We start from the raw sequence: 14,685 nt of genomic DNA, 5'->3' as shown, positions 1-14,685 counted from the left end.
CCATGTGTGGCTTCTGGGCCCCTGTGGGTTCTGCCTCCTCCAATGGGAGAACAGAGGACAAGGCACCACAGGGCATGGTAGCAGTGATAGCTGCCGCTTCCTTAATTCTTGCCGTCTACCAGACGATGATTTGTATGTATTTCAGGCCTTGTCTGATCTCTTTTATGACAACCCTAGGAAGTAGATGGCACTCCTATAGATGAGGAATGGGAACTCAGAGAGCTATAGTGACTTGCCCAAAGTAACAAAGCTAGGAAGTGGTAAAACTAGGTAAAACAAACAAACAAAAAACTTGAAAGATCAAACTACTATCCTAGCAGAATGTGATGTCCTGCGTCAGCATGCAGTCACTGAGCCCCTGCTCTGTGCCAGGTGCTGTGGTAGATGGTGAGGATGCCAAGACAGAAACAAGCAAGTCATACTACACTGGGATGAGTATAATAGTTACAAGGTACAGAATAGCACAGGGGAGGGTATTTAATGCTCTATGGACTTCTTGAAGGAGGGGATGGTCTGAGTTGTATTAGCTGCTTCCGAAGTAGAGGCGAAAGGTGCCTTGGTGGCGCAGTGGTTAAGAGTTCGGCTGCAAACCAAATGTCAGGTTAGAACCTACCAGCTGCTCTGTGGGAGAAAGATTACAGCCTTGGAAACCCTATAGGGTAGTTCTACCCTGTCCTATAGGGTCGTTATGAGTCAGAATTGACCTGATGGCGATGATTAATGGTTAGGTGAAGAGGAGGGAGGCATTCCAAGCAGAGAAAAGGGCACATGCAATAGCAGAGATTTGGGACATCCTAGTGTATTGGGGGAAGGTACACAGAACGAGTCTAAAGCAGAAAGGATAAGGAAACGGGGCATAGATGGGGTCGGACTGGAGAGGTCAGCAGGGGCTGGATCAGGGAGGACCAGGGGCCCTAGGCTAGGGAAGGTGTATGAGCAGGTGCTAGAGTACAAACAAAACTGCTTGGAGGCCACCTGGCTCCTAGGGGCATAGGATGGAGGGTTCAGGGGCTGGAAGGAGAGACAGTCATAGCCACTCTCATCTATTAAGTGCACATTCCCTGAGCCCTTGTTGGCCACAGGGTACTCAGAAGAGCTCACAGTACTGTATGGGAGACGAACACTTAACAAATGTTTTGGGTGCCTCTAGGACAGAAAGATGAGGAAGATACTGTACCTTCCATAGACAACTGGAGAAACAGACGTACCTTATGAGCAAATTAGAGTGGTAAGTGCTGAGGAAAATGTGCATCTAGGGCCCTGGCGGAGCATAGAGGACAGATGCCCTGACTGTTGGAAAGACAGGCTTCTCAGAGAAGTTGAAGCTTAAATTTGTCCTGAAAGTGAGTAGTAGTTCACCACATGGTCAAGGGAGGGCACTGCATTCCAAGCAGAGGGGACAGCATATGCAGAGGTACAAGAGAAATAAAAATAGGAGCATATTTGGGGAAAAGTGAGTGATACAGTTGAAGCCTGGGTTTCCTGGTGGTGAGTGGCATGAGAAGCCCATAAGGGCCAGTCTGCACCAGATTGAAATGTTTGGGCATTAATTAAGTAGGACGTTGCTAAGCAGAGGAGTGACACCACCACCAGTTGCCATCAAGTCAGTTCTGACTCAAGGAAACCCCATGTGTGTCAGAGTAGAAATGTGTTCCATAAGGTTTTCAATGGCTGATTTTTCGGAAGTAGTTGGCCAGGCCTTTCTTCCCAGGCACCTCTGGGTCGACTCCAACCTTTCAGTTAGCAGTGAAGTGCGTTAAACATTTGCACCACCTGGAGACTCCAGAGAAGTGACAGTGGTAAGGTTAAAGCAGAGGTAAGGCCTCTGCTTTTAAGGAGATGGTGGGAGTGGGAGAGCCTGGAGTCAGGAGACCAGTGAGGAGACAGGCAGAATATACCCAGAGCAAGTGATTAGGTCTGACCTTGAGCAGTGAGGTAGGAAGAGAAAGGTACTGTTTCCTTTCCCGACCCCAAGTCCTAGAGTTCATCATTTATTTCCCTTAATGGGCAAAGCACACAACTAGAGTCGGCAATTTGTGTGACAGGCCCTGGGGACCAGCTATCATGTTCCTCATTCTGCTTCCAAAAGACTGAGCTACCTCCTAGGACCAGTGACTTGAAGACATAGCCTGGTTGTATATATGTTGAAGTAAGGGACAGGAGAACTGGCATGTCATTTTGCAAAAGGGCGGCCTAATACGTACCAGCCATAAATTCCATGATTCAAAAGGCACATGAACACTCCGAGCACTCATCTGTAAAAAGGGAGGTCATATCCCTTGCCTTGTGTAACTTACAGGGCTGTTTCATTCATTCATTTATGTATTCAGTAATTACTTACGTGCCAGATACTGTGCTAGGTGCTGGGAATACAGTTATGAACAATACAGAACTGACTCCTGCCCTCAAATAGCTTGCTGTAGGGATGAATGAAGTAATGATTGGGAAATTGCTCTGCCAACTGTAAAGCACTGCACTGGTCTAATTGTTTTTCTACTTCTTATCTCCCATTAAGACTGCAATCTCAACTAGTACTACCTGTGGTAGGCTGAGTCAGAAAACCTAGGTTTAGTCTTGACTTCTTCATTTCCCTATCTATACCCTGAAGCAAGTCAATTCCCCTTTCTAGGCCTCAGTGTTTTGTAAGGTTAAGATGACTCCTTATTCATATCCAGCTCAGGGTCTGTGATTGGCCTTAACTATGAAAGGAAGGGATTGGTTTCTGGAAGAGATCTCACTATAAAGAGGAAATAGTAGCAGAAAAAGTTGAAAACACCTAGGCACGCTCAACTTTTCTTAGTACGTATCCTTTCCAGTCTCCACCCACTCCTTTCATATTCTATCCGTATTCCCCACCTTTAGTGGCTGCGGTCACTTTAAGTGAGCGCCTTCTGTGTAAACGCAGCAGTGGGGCGAAGATCGCGTTTCATCCCGGGGTTGACTGCTAAATGGTTTGTCCGTTTCGGGCTGCCGTTCTGCAGATCCGCCATATTGTCTGCTAAAGCTACCGCTGAAGCTGCCGCCGCTACCGCTGCCGCTGCCGAGTCGGAGCGAGCGGGGCCGCGATGGGTGAGTAAGGAAACCAGGCAGTTGTGGAGTCGAGCTGAGGCAGTCTCGGGGCTAGGAGTCTGGCGAGATCCTGTTCTCCAATCTGCAGCGGCAAGTCTGAGGCCTCACTCACCAGATAGGTTTGAGGGGAGAAGCCTGAGCGGGAGTGCCCCTCAGGCCAGTTTGGGGCCGAGCTAGAGCCCGCGCGGGGCGCAGTCTTCGGGGGCTGGTTTCGGGAACACCTTAGTACACTTGGAGCCCCTACGTGGTGGCCCCCGGCTGGAGCCCACGCTTTCCCGGACACTAGAAAGGGACCGACCCTCCGCCTGCGCGGAGACTGGGGCTGAAGGACGGACTCCAGTGGCAGGCCCGGGAGGCGCTAAGGGAGCCCTCTCCCGGCGTGTGTTTTGGCCGACGCGGTGCTTGACTGGAATCAGTGGCGTCCCTGAACTCGGAGGAATCCTGCTTATGTCGCGTGGTATGGTGCTCTGGTGAGGCGAAGCCAGGCGAACCAGTTGCAGGCTGGTAACCAGGACAGTCAGGTGGAGGGGCCGCCTGGGCCGCTGAAGGCCCAGAGAACTTCCCGATCCTCGGCGGAAATGGGGTGATTCGATTGGGCTCAGAGTGACAGCCCTCGTTGTGGTAGAAAATGATAAGCCAGTGCCTCGTGGGCAGATTCAGGTTGGAGACTTAAGGTTTCTGGACCCAGCTCTGGTTAGGAGAAAAGGAGCTACCTGTTGCTCTTTCTGAGGGACTCTCGCTGGCAAGGCCTCTGCTCAGAAGTCTTTGGAATTAGAAACAGAACCAGCAGTGGTATCTCTTCTCCAGCAATAAAGCCATTAAACTTGCTAAGCCCTTTCTGTGTGCAGGTGCTAGTCTGATTACTGTGCATGTTTTACTTAATTCGCAGTTTAATGAGATAGATACTACTGTTATTTCTGTTTTGCAGATGAGGTAACTGAGGCTTAGAGAAGTAAAATAATTTACTCAAGGTCACACAGGCTAAAATTGAGTGATCAATCACTCCAGAGCAGTTTATAACTGCTGTTCTTTATGGCCTGGCCCTCTAGTGGTTGGGCTGGAAGAAGGGGAAAGAAAGCTTTCAACCTTAAGCAAAGTTTGTAAAGGTGTTTTTTGCTTGTGCTTTAGTCTGAAGGAAAAAAGGAGCCCTGGTGGTGCAGTTCGGCTGCTAACTGAAGAGTTGGTGGTTCAACCCACCCAGTGGCTCTGTGGGAGAGAAGACCTGGTGATCTGCTCCCGTAAAGATTACAGCCTAGAAAACCCTATGGGGCAGTTCTACTCTGTCACCTGGGGTCACTGTGAGTCAAAAATTGACTCGATGGCACCTAACAACAACAGTCTGAAGGAAACTGAAAAAGTCCAGAGTGAATTGCTAACCCCAATTATTTGGACGCTCAATGAGATTCTACATTGTTTTGTAAGATTCTGGGGAAACAAATGGTTCCCTTGTGCTGGGAGACAATGACTTTAGAATCAGAGCTGGTATTATAATCTGGCCTGCACTTCCAAGCTCTTATCCAGACAAGTCATTTAAATGTTAAATGCAACAATGCATATAGAAAGCATGTAGCACAGTCTACAACAAATGTTATTTTTCCTTTCCTCCTCTCTAGAATGGAGGTGTTGTCAAGGTGTTTGAGGATTAAATAAGCTAATAATGTATAGTGCTTAGAGCCTAGTAAGGGTTCTATAAGTGTCAGACTGATGCTTTTCCATCTTTAATGATGTTAGTTCCTTTCCCTTAAGCACTCTGGTTTCCAGAATCCTCCATTGAGTGATAAGACTGATAGGCCTGCCTTTGTAACTGAAGGTTTATGTATCAGTGAAAAACTTTAGGAGTTTTTATGTTGTAGACCGAGTCCCTGGGTGGCACAAATGGTTAAGGGCTCAACTACTAACTGAAAGGTTGGCTGTTCGAACCCACCTGAAGGAGCCTCAGAAGAAAGGCCTGGTTATCTGCTTTTGAAAGGCCACAGCCTTGAAGTGCAGTTCTACTCTGCAACATATGGGGTCACCATGAGTTGGAATCGACTTTGACGGCAACCGGTTGTGTCATAGACTTTGTATTGGCCTTCAATTTCAGGTACACTGGTGACTCAAAAGGAAGGAGCTAATGTTTAGTTTATTAAGCTAATAGAGATTTATTCAGTTTTTACAGATTGGGAAGCTACCTCAGAAGATAACACCTCTAGTAAGCAGCAAAGCCAAGAGTGAGATACTTAACCCATTTTGCTGCACCATAAGCCTCTAAGAAGACTTAAGTTGTGAGGTAGCCTTAGTCCTTTTCTGGTAGACTTGGAGATGAAAGTTCTTTAGTGGAGCAACAAAACCTGGTCAAGGCCCTAAAGGGGATCTTTAGCCTAGAGTTAGGTTGTTAGCTGCCTTGGAGTTGGCCCCTGACTCATGGTGACCCCATACACAACGGAACAAAACACTGCCTGTTCCTGCGCCATCCCCATGATCAGTTGCAGATCGAACCATCGTGCTCCGTAAGGTTTTCGTTAGCTGGCAGGCCCGGGAGGCGCTAAGGGAGCCCTCTCCCGGCGTGTGTTTTGGCCGACGCGCTAGTAGATCACTAGAACTTTCTTTCTAGTCTGTTTTAGTCCAGAAACTCACTGAAACCTGTTCAGCATCATAGCAACACAGTCTACCACTGAGAAATGGGTGGTAGCTGTGCATGAGATGCATTGCCCAGGAATTGAACCCAGGTCTCCCCTATGGAAGGTGAGAATTCAACCAGATAACCTCCCCCTCTTCCCTCCAACGCCGTGTACTGTACCTCTCCCCTACCCCACCTTGTGTTGTTTTGGCTAACCTTTGTACCTTGGGGTAAAACTTTAATGTAAGGATATTTAATCCTAACATCAACTCCCAGGTTATCCCCATTTTACAAATGAATACACTGAGGCTTTAGAAGATTAGGTGACTTGTGTAAGGCTGATGAACTAGGCCCTTTGGGGATCTACCCTCAACCCACCCCCCTGATTCCAGAACCCACTATATTTTACTGCCTCTCAGGCATGGTTTCCTAGAGCTCAAACCTGTGTCCTATACTGTTTTTCCTGTGCTAAATCTTCGCTAGCCTTAACAGACCTTTGTAGTGATTTCACTGCCTTTAAGAGCCCCGTGGGGGTGATCTTGCAGCTCTGGAGTTGCTTATTCTGACCCTCCTCAGCAGAGACCACAATCTCTGAAGGCTAAGGCACTAGTTGTCTTATCATTCCTACCATCTTGCTAATAGGGAATCTGGCAGCCTGCCCCTGGGGAAGCCTGGCCCCAGCCCCAGGGGTAGGTCTTGATTAGTCCAAAACTCTAAACCAGTAATTGTAATTCTATCTCCCTAGTCAGTGATTGATTTAGCCTTGCACCTATGATGCACATGTGAAGGGAAGCCTGAGGGGCTTCTGGAGAAGCTTTCCTTATTTGAAAGAGATTTTCCACCTTTTATTATTATTTTTGCCAGCCTGTATTTTAACTCAGGTTTTCCAAAAGTGTGAGCATTAAAAAAGAGATAGATGGGAAGCTATAACAATGTTAGCCAGCATTAACATATAGAGCTTGCTATGTGCTAGGTCCTTTGGGCATGTTATCAGGAGGGACTAGTCCCTAGAGAAGGACATCTTGCTTGGTAAAGTAGAGGGTCAGTGAAAAAGAGGAAAACCCTCAATGAGGTGGATTGACACAGTGGCTGCAACAATGGGCTCAAACAGCAATGATTATGAGGATGGCACAGGACTGGGCAGTATTTCATTCTGTTGCGTATAGGGTTGCTATGAGTTGGAACTGACTCGACGGCACTTAACAGCAACGACATGTGCTAGGTACTCTTCTAAGTACTTTTACATATTAACTCATTAACCTCTTAGATTTTCATGTTATAGTTGAGGAAACTGAAGCATAGAGTGGTTTAGTAACTTGCCCAAGGTAAGTGGAAGAGCCATTTAGGAAGTATGGTTCTAGCCAAAGTATGGACTATTGATGGCTGTGAGACAGCAGCCTCTGAAAAGCAAAGAGCCGTTTTCTGACTCTGAAATGCTATTTGCACTTGCTACCTGAAGTTTCATTAGCAGTTTTGGAATCATGAGGCAAATTTTATAAATAAGACAGGTAGTTCTGAGAGTGAGGGTAAATTCAGCTGCTGGAGGTGAGAGTAGAGAAGTTGGAAAGAACCTGACCACTTCATGATGTTTTTTGAACCACTGAATTAGCCAACTTTAGAACTGTTCTATCTAGTTTACTTTTGGCTGCAAGTAGCAAAAGCTTTCTAACTGATAGCCTTGAGGTCAGAGATAGTAATCTAGCTATCTCTTCTTTTAGTTTTCCTCTATCCTTGCCCAAAGAAGCTCTGGTGGTGCAGTGGTGAAAGTGCTCAGCTGCTAACCAAAAGGTCTGCAGTTCGAACCTACTAGCAGCTTGGCGCGAGAAAGACGTGGCAGTCTGCTTCCTTGAAGATTTACAGCCTTGGAAACCCTGTGGGGCAGTTTCTGTCCTATAGGGTCACTGAGTCGGAATCAACTTGAGGGCAGTGGGTTTGGTTTTTTTAATCCTTGCCTAGCCACTCCACAGTTTGTAACAGTTACCTTCAGAGAAGGCACTAAACCATCGGTCACTGCCTGAGTGTCCCATAAACATAAAACTCACTCCCCTTACTGGCCTGCTTCTCCTCCTTTTCTGTTAATTATGTGATCGTCGGCCCAGACACCATGGCAGGAAACTTATCCATCTTTGGTTCCTTACTCTTATCTGCCCTTTCTGTATTGGCAATTGTTGGATACTGTATGATCCTGCCACTGAGGTTTCCCCTAAATCACTTCGTGTAGGCTTTTCTCACAGCACAGCTCCACAAAGAGTATTAATTCTGTGATCTTTAACGTTGCTGTCTCAGGCTCCTCAAAATGAAAATACGGATAATAGTATTTTTAAGATTGTTAATGAAGATTCAGTGACGTATTGGATATCAGAAAGCACTTTTTAAAACTGTAAAAGTGTGTTACTTCAGAAGCCCTCCAAACCAATCTCTTCTATTGCCTCTCCTACCACTACCAATTCTCTAAGCACTTACCCATTTTCTGTTAATTTAGCTAAAACTGGATAACTTGAACATGCACTTAACTAGGCACTATGATTGATAGAGTGTCACTCCCATTTTTCCTTCAGGAAAACTTGGCCATCTGACCAACAGATAAAAGTTACCAGTATTAATAAATCAGTATATTAAATTGCATGTTTAATATATAACAAATTAAATGTAATATATTTAATATTAGTAAAGTTTACCCTTTTTTAAATATATAATGTTTTTCTTTCTGCGCCCCAGTTCATCTTATGTCCCATATTTTGGAAACCAATATAAAATAATAAATATTTTGGACTGGCCAGTCCAGAGTGCTATGAATGCATATAGTAAAGGGGTCCACCCCAGCCAAGGGGAATCAGAGAAGGCCTTTAAGCTAAGTGAGATCTGACCTCTTGGTAGGAGTTGTCAGTAAGAGATGAAAGGGGGGATGATTATTTCAAAAGCAAATATTGGTAGGGTAGATGGGTTGGTAGCATATGGGAGTGATGTTTGAACTTTATCTAGTGGGCAGTGAAATGCCATTGAAGGGTTATAATCTCAGAAGTAACATGATCAGATTTGTTTGTTTATATTGCTTGGGCTGCTCTAGGAAGAAAGAATTAGTATGCAACAGGACTCCAAATAGGAGATTCTTTCAGTAGTGAGGTAGTCCTGGTAAGAGATGGTGATGGTGACTGAGGTGGTGGTAGTGGGGCATAAGAGTTAGGAATTTGAATCAGCAGGGCTTGGTTATTGATTTTTATCTAGAGGCTGGGGTGGGAGGAAAAAGTTAAGCTTGACTCCTCGGCCTCTTGCCTTGAGCAGCAGAGTGCATAGTGGTGCTGTTAACTGAGATGAGTTCATATTTGGACATTTTGAGTTGTCTTTGTGACCTCCAAAGGAAGGTGTCCAAAAAGTAATTGGATATTGAAGTCCGGAGCTCAAGAGTGAGGTCTGGGATGGAGATAGAGGTTTGATCATCTATCTATTTATCTCTGTCTGTGTATAGTAACCAAAACCATGGGAGTAACTGATGTTGTTGTTAGGTGCCATTGAGTCGATTCCAACTCATAAAGACCCTATGTACAACAGAACAAAACACTGCCTGGTCCTGTGCTATCCTCACAATCGTTGCTATGTTTGAGCCTATTGTTGCAGCCGCTGTGTCAGTCCATCTCATTGAGGGTCTTCCTTTTTTTCACTGATCCTCTACTTTACCAAGCATGATGTCCTTCTCCAGGGATTGACCTGGGAGTGACTGATAGTACCTAGGAAAAATGTGTATCATGGAAGAGGGGCTGAAAAGAGAACCCCACGGTACATCAGCTTTGTTGTGCAGAGAGAAGGGGAGGAGCAGCCAGAATTGGAGGAAGAAAACAAGGAATAAATGATTGGTGTCTTAAAAACTAAGGGAAAGAGAGTATTTCAAGAAGGACATGGTTGTCAGGATTGAGTACTGCCAAAAGGACAAGCAAAATAAGGACTGAAAAGGTTGATTGAATTTAGCCTCATGTACTTGATCAGTAGCCTTGACAAAAACAGTTTTGATGTCATGGAAGCCAAATTGGAGTGAGCTAAGAAATGAGACAGCAGAGACAAACTGTTTCAAGACATTTGTGTCGTAAAGAGGAGAGGAGGGTTAATGAGGCTGTTGTAATATAATGCTATAATGGCTAGGCAAGAGATCATGAAGATTTGAATTAGGGCAATGGCAGTAGGGACAGAGAAAAAGAGACATAGAGTCCAGAAATAATTAGGAACTAAAACCAGTCACTCTCAGTTATTGGATGTGGAGGTGAGGGAAAAGGAATTGTCAGGTTTCTTGCTTGAAAAACTAAGATGTTGGTGGTGGTGTTAGGTGTTGTCGAGTCAATTTTTGACTCCTAGTGACCCCGTGTGACAGAGTGGAACTGCCCCTTAGGGTTTTTTAGGCTGCAGTCTTTATGGGAGTGGATACCAGGTCTTTCTCTCTTGGAGCCTCTGGGTGGGTTCGAACTACCAGCCTTTTAGTTAGCAGTCAAGTGCTTAACCACTGTACCACCAGGGCTCCTTAAGATATTGGTAAAGCCGTTGCTGTTGAGTCGATTCCAACTCATAGCAACCCTATAGGACAGAGCAGAACTGCCTCATGGGGTTTCTAAGTTTCTAAAACTTTACAGAAGGAGGCTGCCACATCTTTCTCCCATGGAGCAGCTGGTGGGTTCGAACTGCCAGCCTTTCGGTTAGCAGCCAAGAGCTTAACCACTGTGCCTCCAAGACTCCTAAGATATTGGTACAGGTCCCTAATCCTAAGGAGACTTTGGCTAGCTTAATTTGGACACGTCATCAGGAAAAGACCAATCACTAGAAAAGGACATCATGTTTGATAAAGTAGGGGGTCATTGAAAATTAGGGACACCCTCAGTGAGATGGGGGCTCTGGTGGCATACTGGTTAAGCTTTAGACTGCTAACCAAGAGGTCAGCAGTTCGAATCCACCAACAGTTCCTTGGAAACCTTATGGGGCAATTCTGCTGTGTCCTATAGGGTCGCCATGAGTAGGAATCGACTCATCGGCAATGGGTTTAGGTTTGGTTTTGGTTAATGAGATGGATTGACACGGTAGCCACAACAGTGGACTCAAACATACCAGTGATCATGAAGATGGCACAAGGCAACTTTTCATTCTGTTATACATAAGGTTGTCACGAGTCGGAGCCGACTCAACAAGGAGCCTTTTTTAAACTTTTTTCCCCTGATTGTCCTCCCCCAATGAAATTTTAATACCACAGATACACTGTCTTTTTATGTACTGTAACTACAGGCATACCTCCTATTATTGTGCTTCACTTTATTGTGCTTCACAGATACTGTGTTTTTTTGCAAATTGAAAGTTTGTGGCAACCCTGCATCTAGCAAGTCAGTGAGTGCCATTTTTCCAACAGCATGTGTTCACTTCCTGTTTCTGTGTCACATTTTAGTAATTCTTGCAATATTTCAAGATTTTTTCATTATTATTATGTCATGGTGCTCTTTGATCAGTGATCTTTGATATTACTATTTGTCTTAGTCATCTAGTGCTGCTCTAATGGAAATACCATGAGTGGATGGCTCTAACAAAGAGAAATTTATTCTCTCACGGTCCAGTAGGCTACAAGTCCAAATTCAGGATGTCAGCTCCAGGGGAATGCTTTCTCTGTCAGCTCTGGAGGAAGGTCTATGTCTTCAATCTTCCCTTGGTCTGGGAGCTTCTCTGCGCAGGAACCTCAGGTCCAAAGGACGCACTCTGCTCCCAGCACTGCTTTCTTGGTGGTATGAGGTTCCCATGTGTCTCTGCTCACTTCTTTCTTTTATATCTCAAAAGAGATTGGATTAAGACACTATCCAATCTTGTAGATCTCATCACATATAACCTCATCATAGTGATAGAGTTTACAATACATAAGGAAATCACATCAGATTACACAATCATACAATGCTGGGAATCATGACCTATCCAAGTTGACAGATACTTTGGGGGGACACAAGTCAATCCATGACACTATTGTAATTATTTTGGGGCTCCGTAAACTATACCCATATAAGACAGCAAACTTAATTGATAAATATTGTGTATGTGTTCTTACTGCTCTACCAACCAGCCATTTCCTCGTCTCTATTCCTCTTCTTGGGCCTCCCTATTCCCTGAGACATGTCAATATCAAAATTAGGCCAGTTAATAACCCTACGGTGGCCTCTAAGTGTCAAGTGAAAGGAAGAATCCTACCTGTCTCACTTTAAATCAAAAGCTAGAAATGATTAAACTTAGTGAGGAAGGCATATCAAAAGCCAAGATAGGCTGAAAGCTAGGCCTCTTGTGCCAAACAGTTAGCCAAGTTGTGAATGCAAGGGAAAAGTTCTTGAAGGAAATTAAAAGTGCTACTCCAGTGAACACACGAATGATAAGAAAGCAAAACAACCTTATTGCTGATATGAAGAAGGGTTTAGTGGTCTGGATAGAAGTTAAAATCAGCCACAACACTCCCTTAAGGCAAACCCTAATCCAGAGCAAGACCCTAACTCACTTCAATTCTGTGAAGGTTGAGAGAGGTGAGGAAGCTGCAGAAGAAAAGTTTGAAGCTAGCAGAGGTTGGTTCATGAGGTTTAAGGAAAGAACCTCTCTCCATAACATAAAAGTGCAAGATTGAAGCAGTTAAGTGCTGATGTAGAAGCTACAGCAAGTTATCCAGAAGATCTAGCTAAGGTAACTGATGAAGTTGGCAGCATCAAACAGCAGATGTTCAGTGTAGACAAAACAGCCTTATATTGGAAGAAGATGCCATGTAGTACTTTCATAGCTAGACAGGAGAAGTCAATGACTGGATTCAGAGATTCAAAGGACAGGCTGATTGTCTTGGTAGGGACTAATGCAGCTGGTGACTTTAAGTTGAAGCCAATGCTCATTTACCATTCTGAAAATCCTAGGACCCTTAAGAATTATGCTAAATCTACTCCTCTACTCTGCCTGTGCTCTACAAATAGAACAACAAAGCCTGGATGACAGCACATCTGTTTACAGCATGGTTTACTGAATATTTTAAGCCCACTGTCGAGACCTACTGCTCAGAAAAAAAGATTCCTTTCAAAACATTACTGCTCATTGACAATGCACCTGGTCACCCAAGAGCTCTGATGGAGGAGTACAAGGAGATTAATATTGTTTTCATGCCTGCTAACACAACATCTGTTCTGCAGCACATGGATCAAGGAGTAATTTCAACTTTCAAGTCTTATTATTTAAAAAATGCATTTTGTAGGGCTATAGCTGCCATAGATAGTGAGTCCTCTGATGGATCTGGGCAAAGTAAATTGAAAGCCTTCTGGAAAGGATTCACCATCCTAGATGCCATTAAAAGCATTCATGATTCACTGGAGGAGGTCAAAATATCAACATTAAGAGGAGTTTGGAAGAAGTTGATTCCAACCCTCATAGATGACTTTGAGGGGTTCACGACTTCAGTGGAGGAAGTAACTGCAGATACGGTGGAAATAGCAAGAGAACTAGAATTAAAAGTGGAGCCTGAAGATGTGACTGAATTGCTGCAAACTCATGATAAAACTCTAACAGATGAAAAATTAGATGAGCAAAGAAAGTAATTTCTTGAGATGCAATCTACTCCTGGTGAAGATGCTGTGAACATTGTTGAAATGACAACAAAGGATTTAGAGTATTACATAAACTTATATGATAAAGCAGTGGTAGAGTTTGAGAGGATTGACTCCAATTTTGAAAGAAGTTCCTCTGTGGATAAAATGCTATCAAAGAGCATCTTGTGCTACAGAGAAAGCTTTCGTGAAAGGAAGAGTCAATCGATGAAGCAAACTTCATTGTTGTCTTATTTTAAGAAATTGCCACAGCCATCCCAACCTTCAGCAACTGCCACCCTGGTCAGTCAGCAGCCTTCAACATCGAGGCAAGACCCTCCACCAGCAGAAAGATTATGACTCACTGAAGACTCAGATGATGGTTAGCATTTTTTAGCAGTAAAGTATTTTTAGTTAAGCTATGTACGTTGTTTTTTCAGACATAATGCTATTGCACATTTAATAGACTACAGTATAGTGTAAAGATAACTTTTATATGCACTGGGAAACCAAAAAATTTGTGTGACTCACTTTATTGTCATATTTGCTGTATTGCAGTGGTCTGGAACAGAACCCGCAATGTCTCTGAGGCACGCTTGTATATACAGGTTAGAGAAATCCTTGCTTTTAATGGTCAGAAGACCCTGCTGGAAAGGCCTTTCTCATATTGCTGAAAGTTAAAATGAATAGCTAATCGGAGGGATTTGTGTGATTCAGCCCACTTTTAGATGATGCAGAAACTTCCTTGACCAAAGATTTGGGGTGGAGGGGAGGGCTACAGAGTAGAGACCAGGTAGCCAGCAATTCACAGTTCTGATTTCAGAGGCATTTTGCTCTGTGGAACTTTGCTTTTATACCTCTCTAACCAAGCCGGTCTTGTTCCCAAAAATGACCTCGGGCCTTCTGATCTTTGCTGTTGGTGAACTGTTTGCCCTTGCCACCCCCGTTATCTTCGGAAATATTAACCCTCTAGCTTTCAAAGACCACTTCAAATCTTAACACTCAGTAAAAATAGTTCTCACTTACACCCTCTGAGCTCATTGCACACTACGTTCATTGTCTTTTACATTCTTAATGCTATGAGACTAGCCTAGGTTGTAAAGCTTCCTGCAGGCAGAAACCTTTACACAGTGCCTGGCACACACATTTTTTAAAACAATGAATCATTTGTCTATTTGAGTTCTTTAGAAGCAAGGATGGCAAGACTTCATCTCACGTACTTTGGACATGTTATCAGGAGGTATCACTCCCTGGAGAAGGACATCATGCTTGATAAAGTAGAGGGTTAGTGAAAAAGGAGACGACCCTCAATGAGACGGATTGACACAGTGGCTGCAACAATGAGCTCAAACATAGCAACAGTTATGAGGATGGTGCAGGACTGGGCAGTGTTTCGTTCTTTTGTACATAGGGTCGCTATGAGTCAGAGCCAACTTGACAGCACCTAACAACTATACA

The 14,685-nt window shown here is 44.2% G+C and overlaps 1 protein-coding gene across 1 annotated transcript in view; it reads left to right on the top strand.

Moving 5' to 3' along the window:
- The first annotated feature begins 2,103 nt into the window (after nt 1-2,103).
- Nucleotides 2,104-14,685, top strand: part of KPNA6 (karyopherin subunit alpha 6) — a 51,130-nt gene continuing 38,548 nt past the window's right edge. Inside the window, exon 1 of the mRNA XM_023727288.1 lies at nt 2,104-3,069. Within this exon, the coding sequence (XP_023583056.1) occupies nt 3,066-3,069 (4 nt within the window). The 5' untranslated portion in view covers nt 2,104-3,065. The remainder of the gene's footprint in view (nt 3,070-14,685) is intronic.

The sequence above is a fragment of the Trichechus manatus genome, unplaced genomic scaffold (assembly GCF_000243295.1).
Source record: "Trichechus manatus latirostris isolate Lorelei unplaced genomic scaffold, TriManLat1.0 scaffold00015, whole genome shotgun sequence".
Classification (NCBI taxonomy): domain Eukaryota; kingdom Metazoa; phylum Chordata; class Mammalia; order Sirenia; family Trichechidae; genus Trichechus; species Trichechus manatus.
The sequence above is the reverse complement of the archived record's forward strand: the minus strand, read 5'-3'. Positions and strand labels throughout refer to the sequence as shown.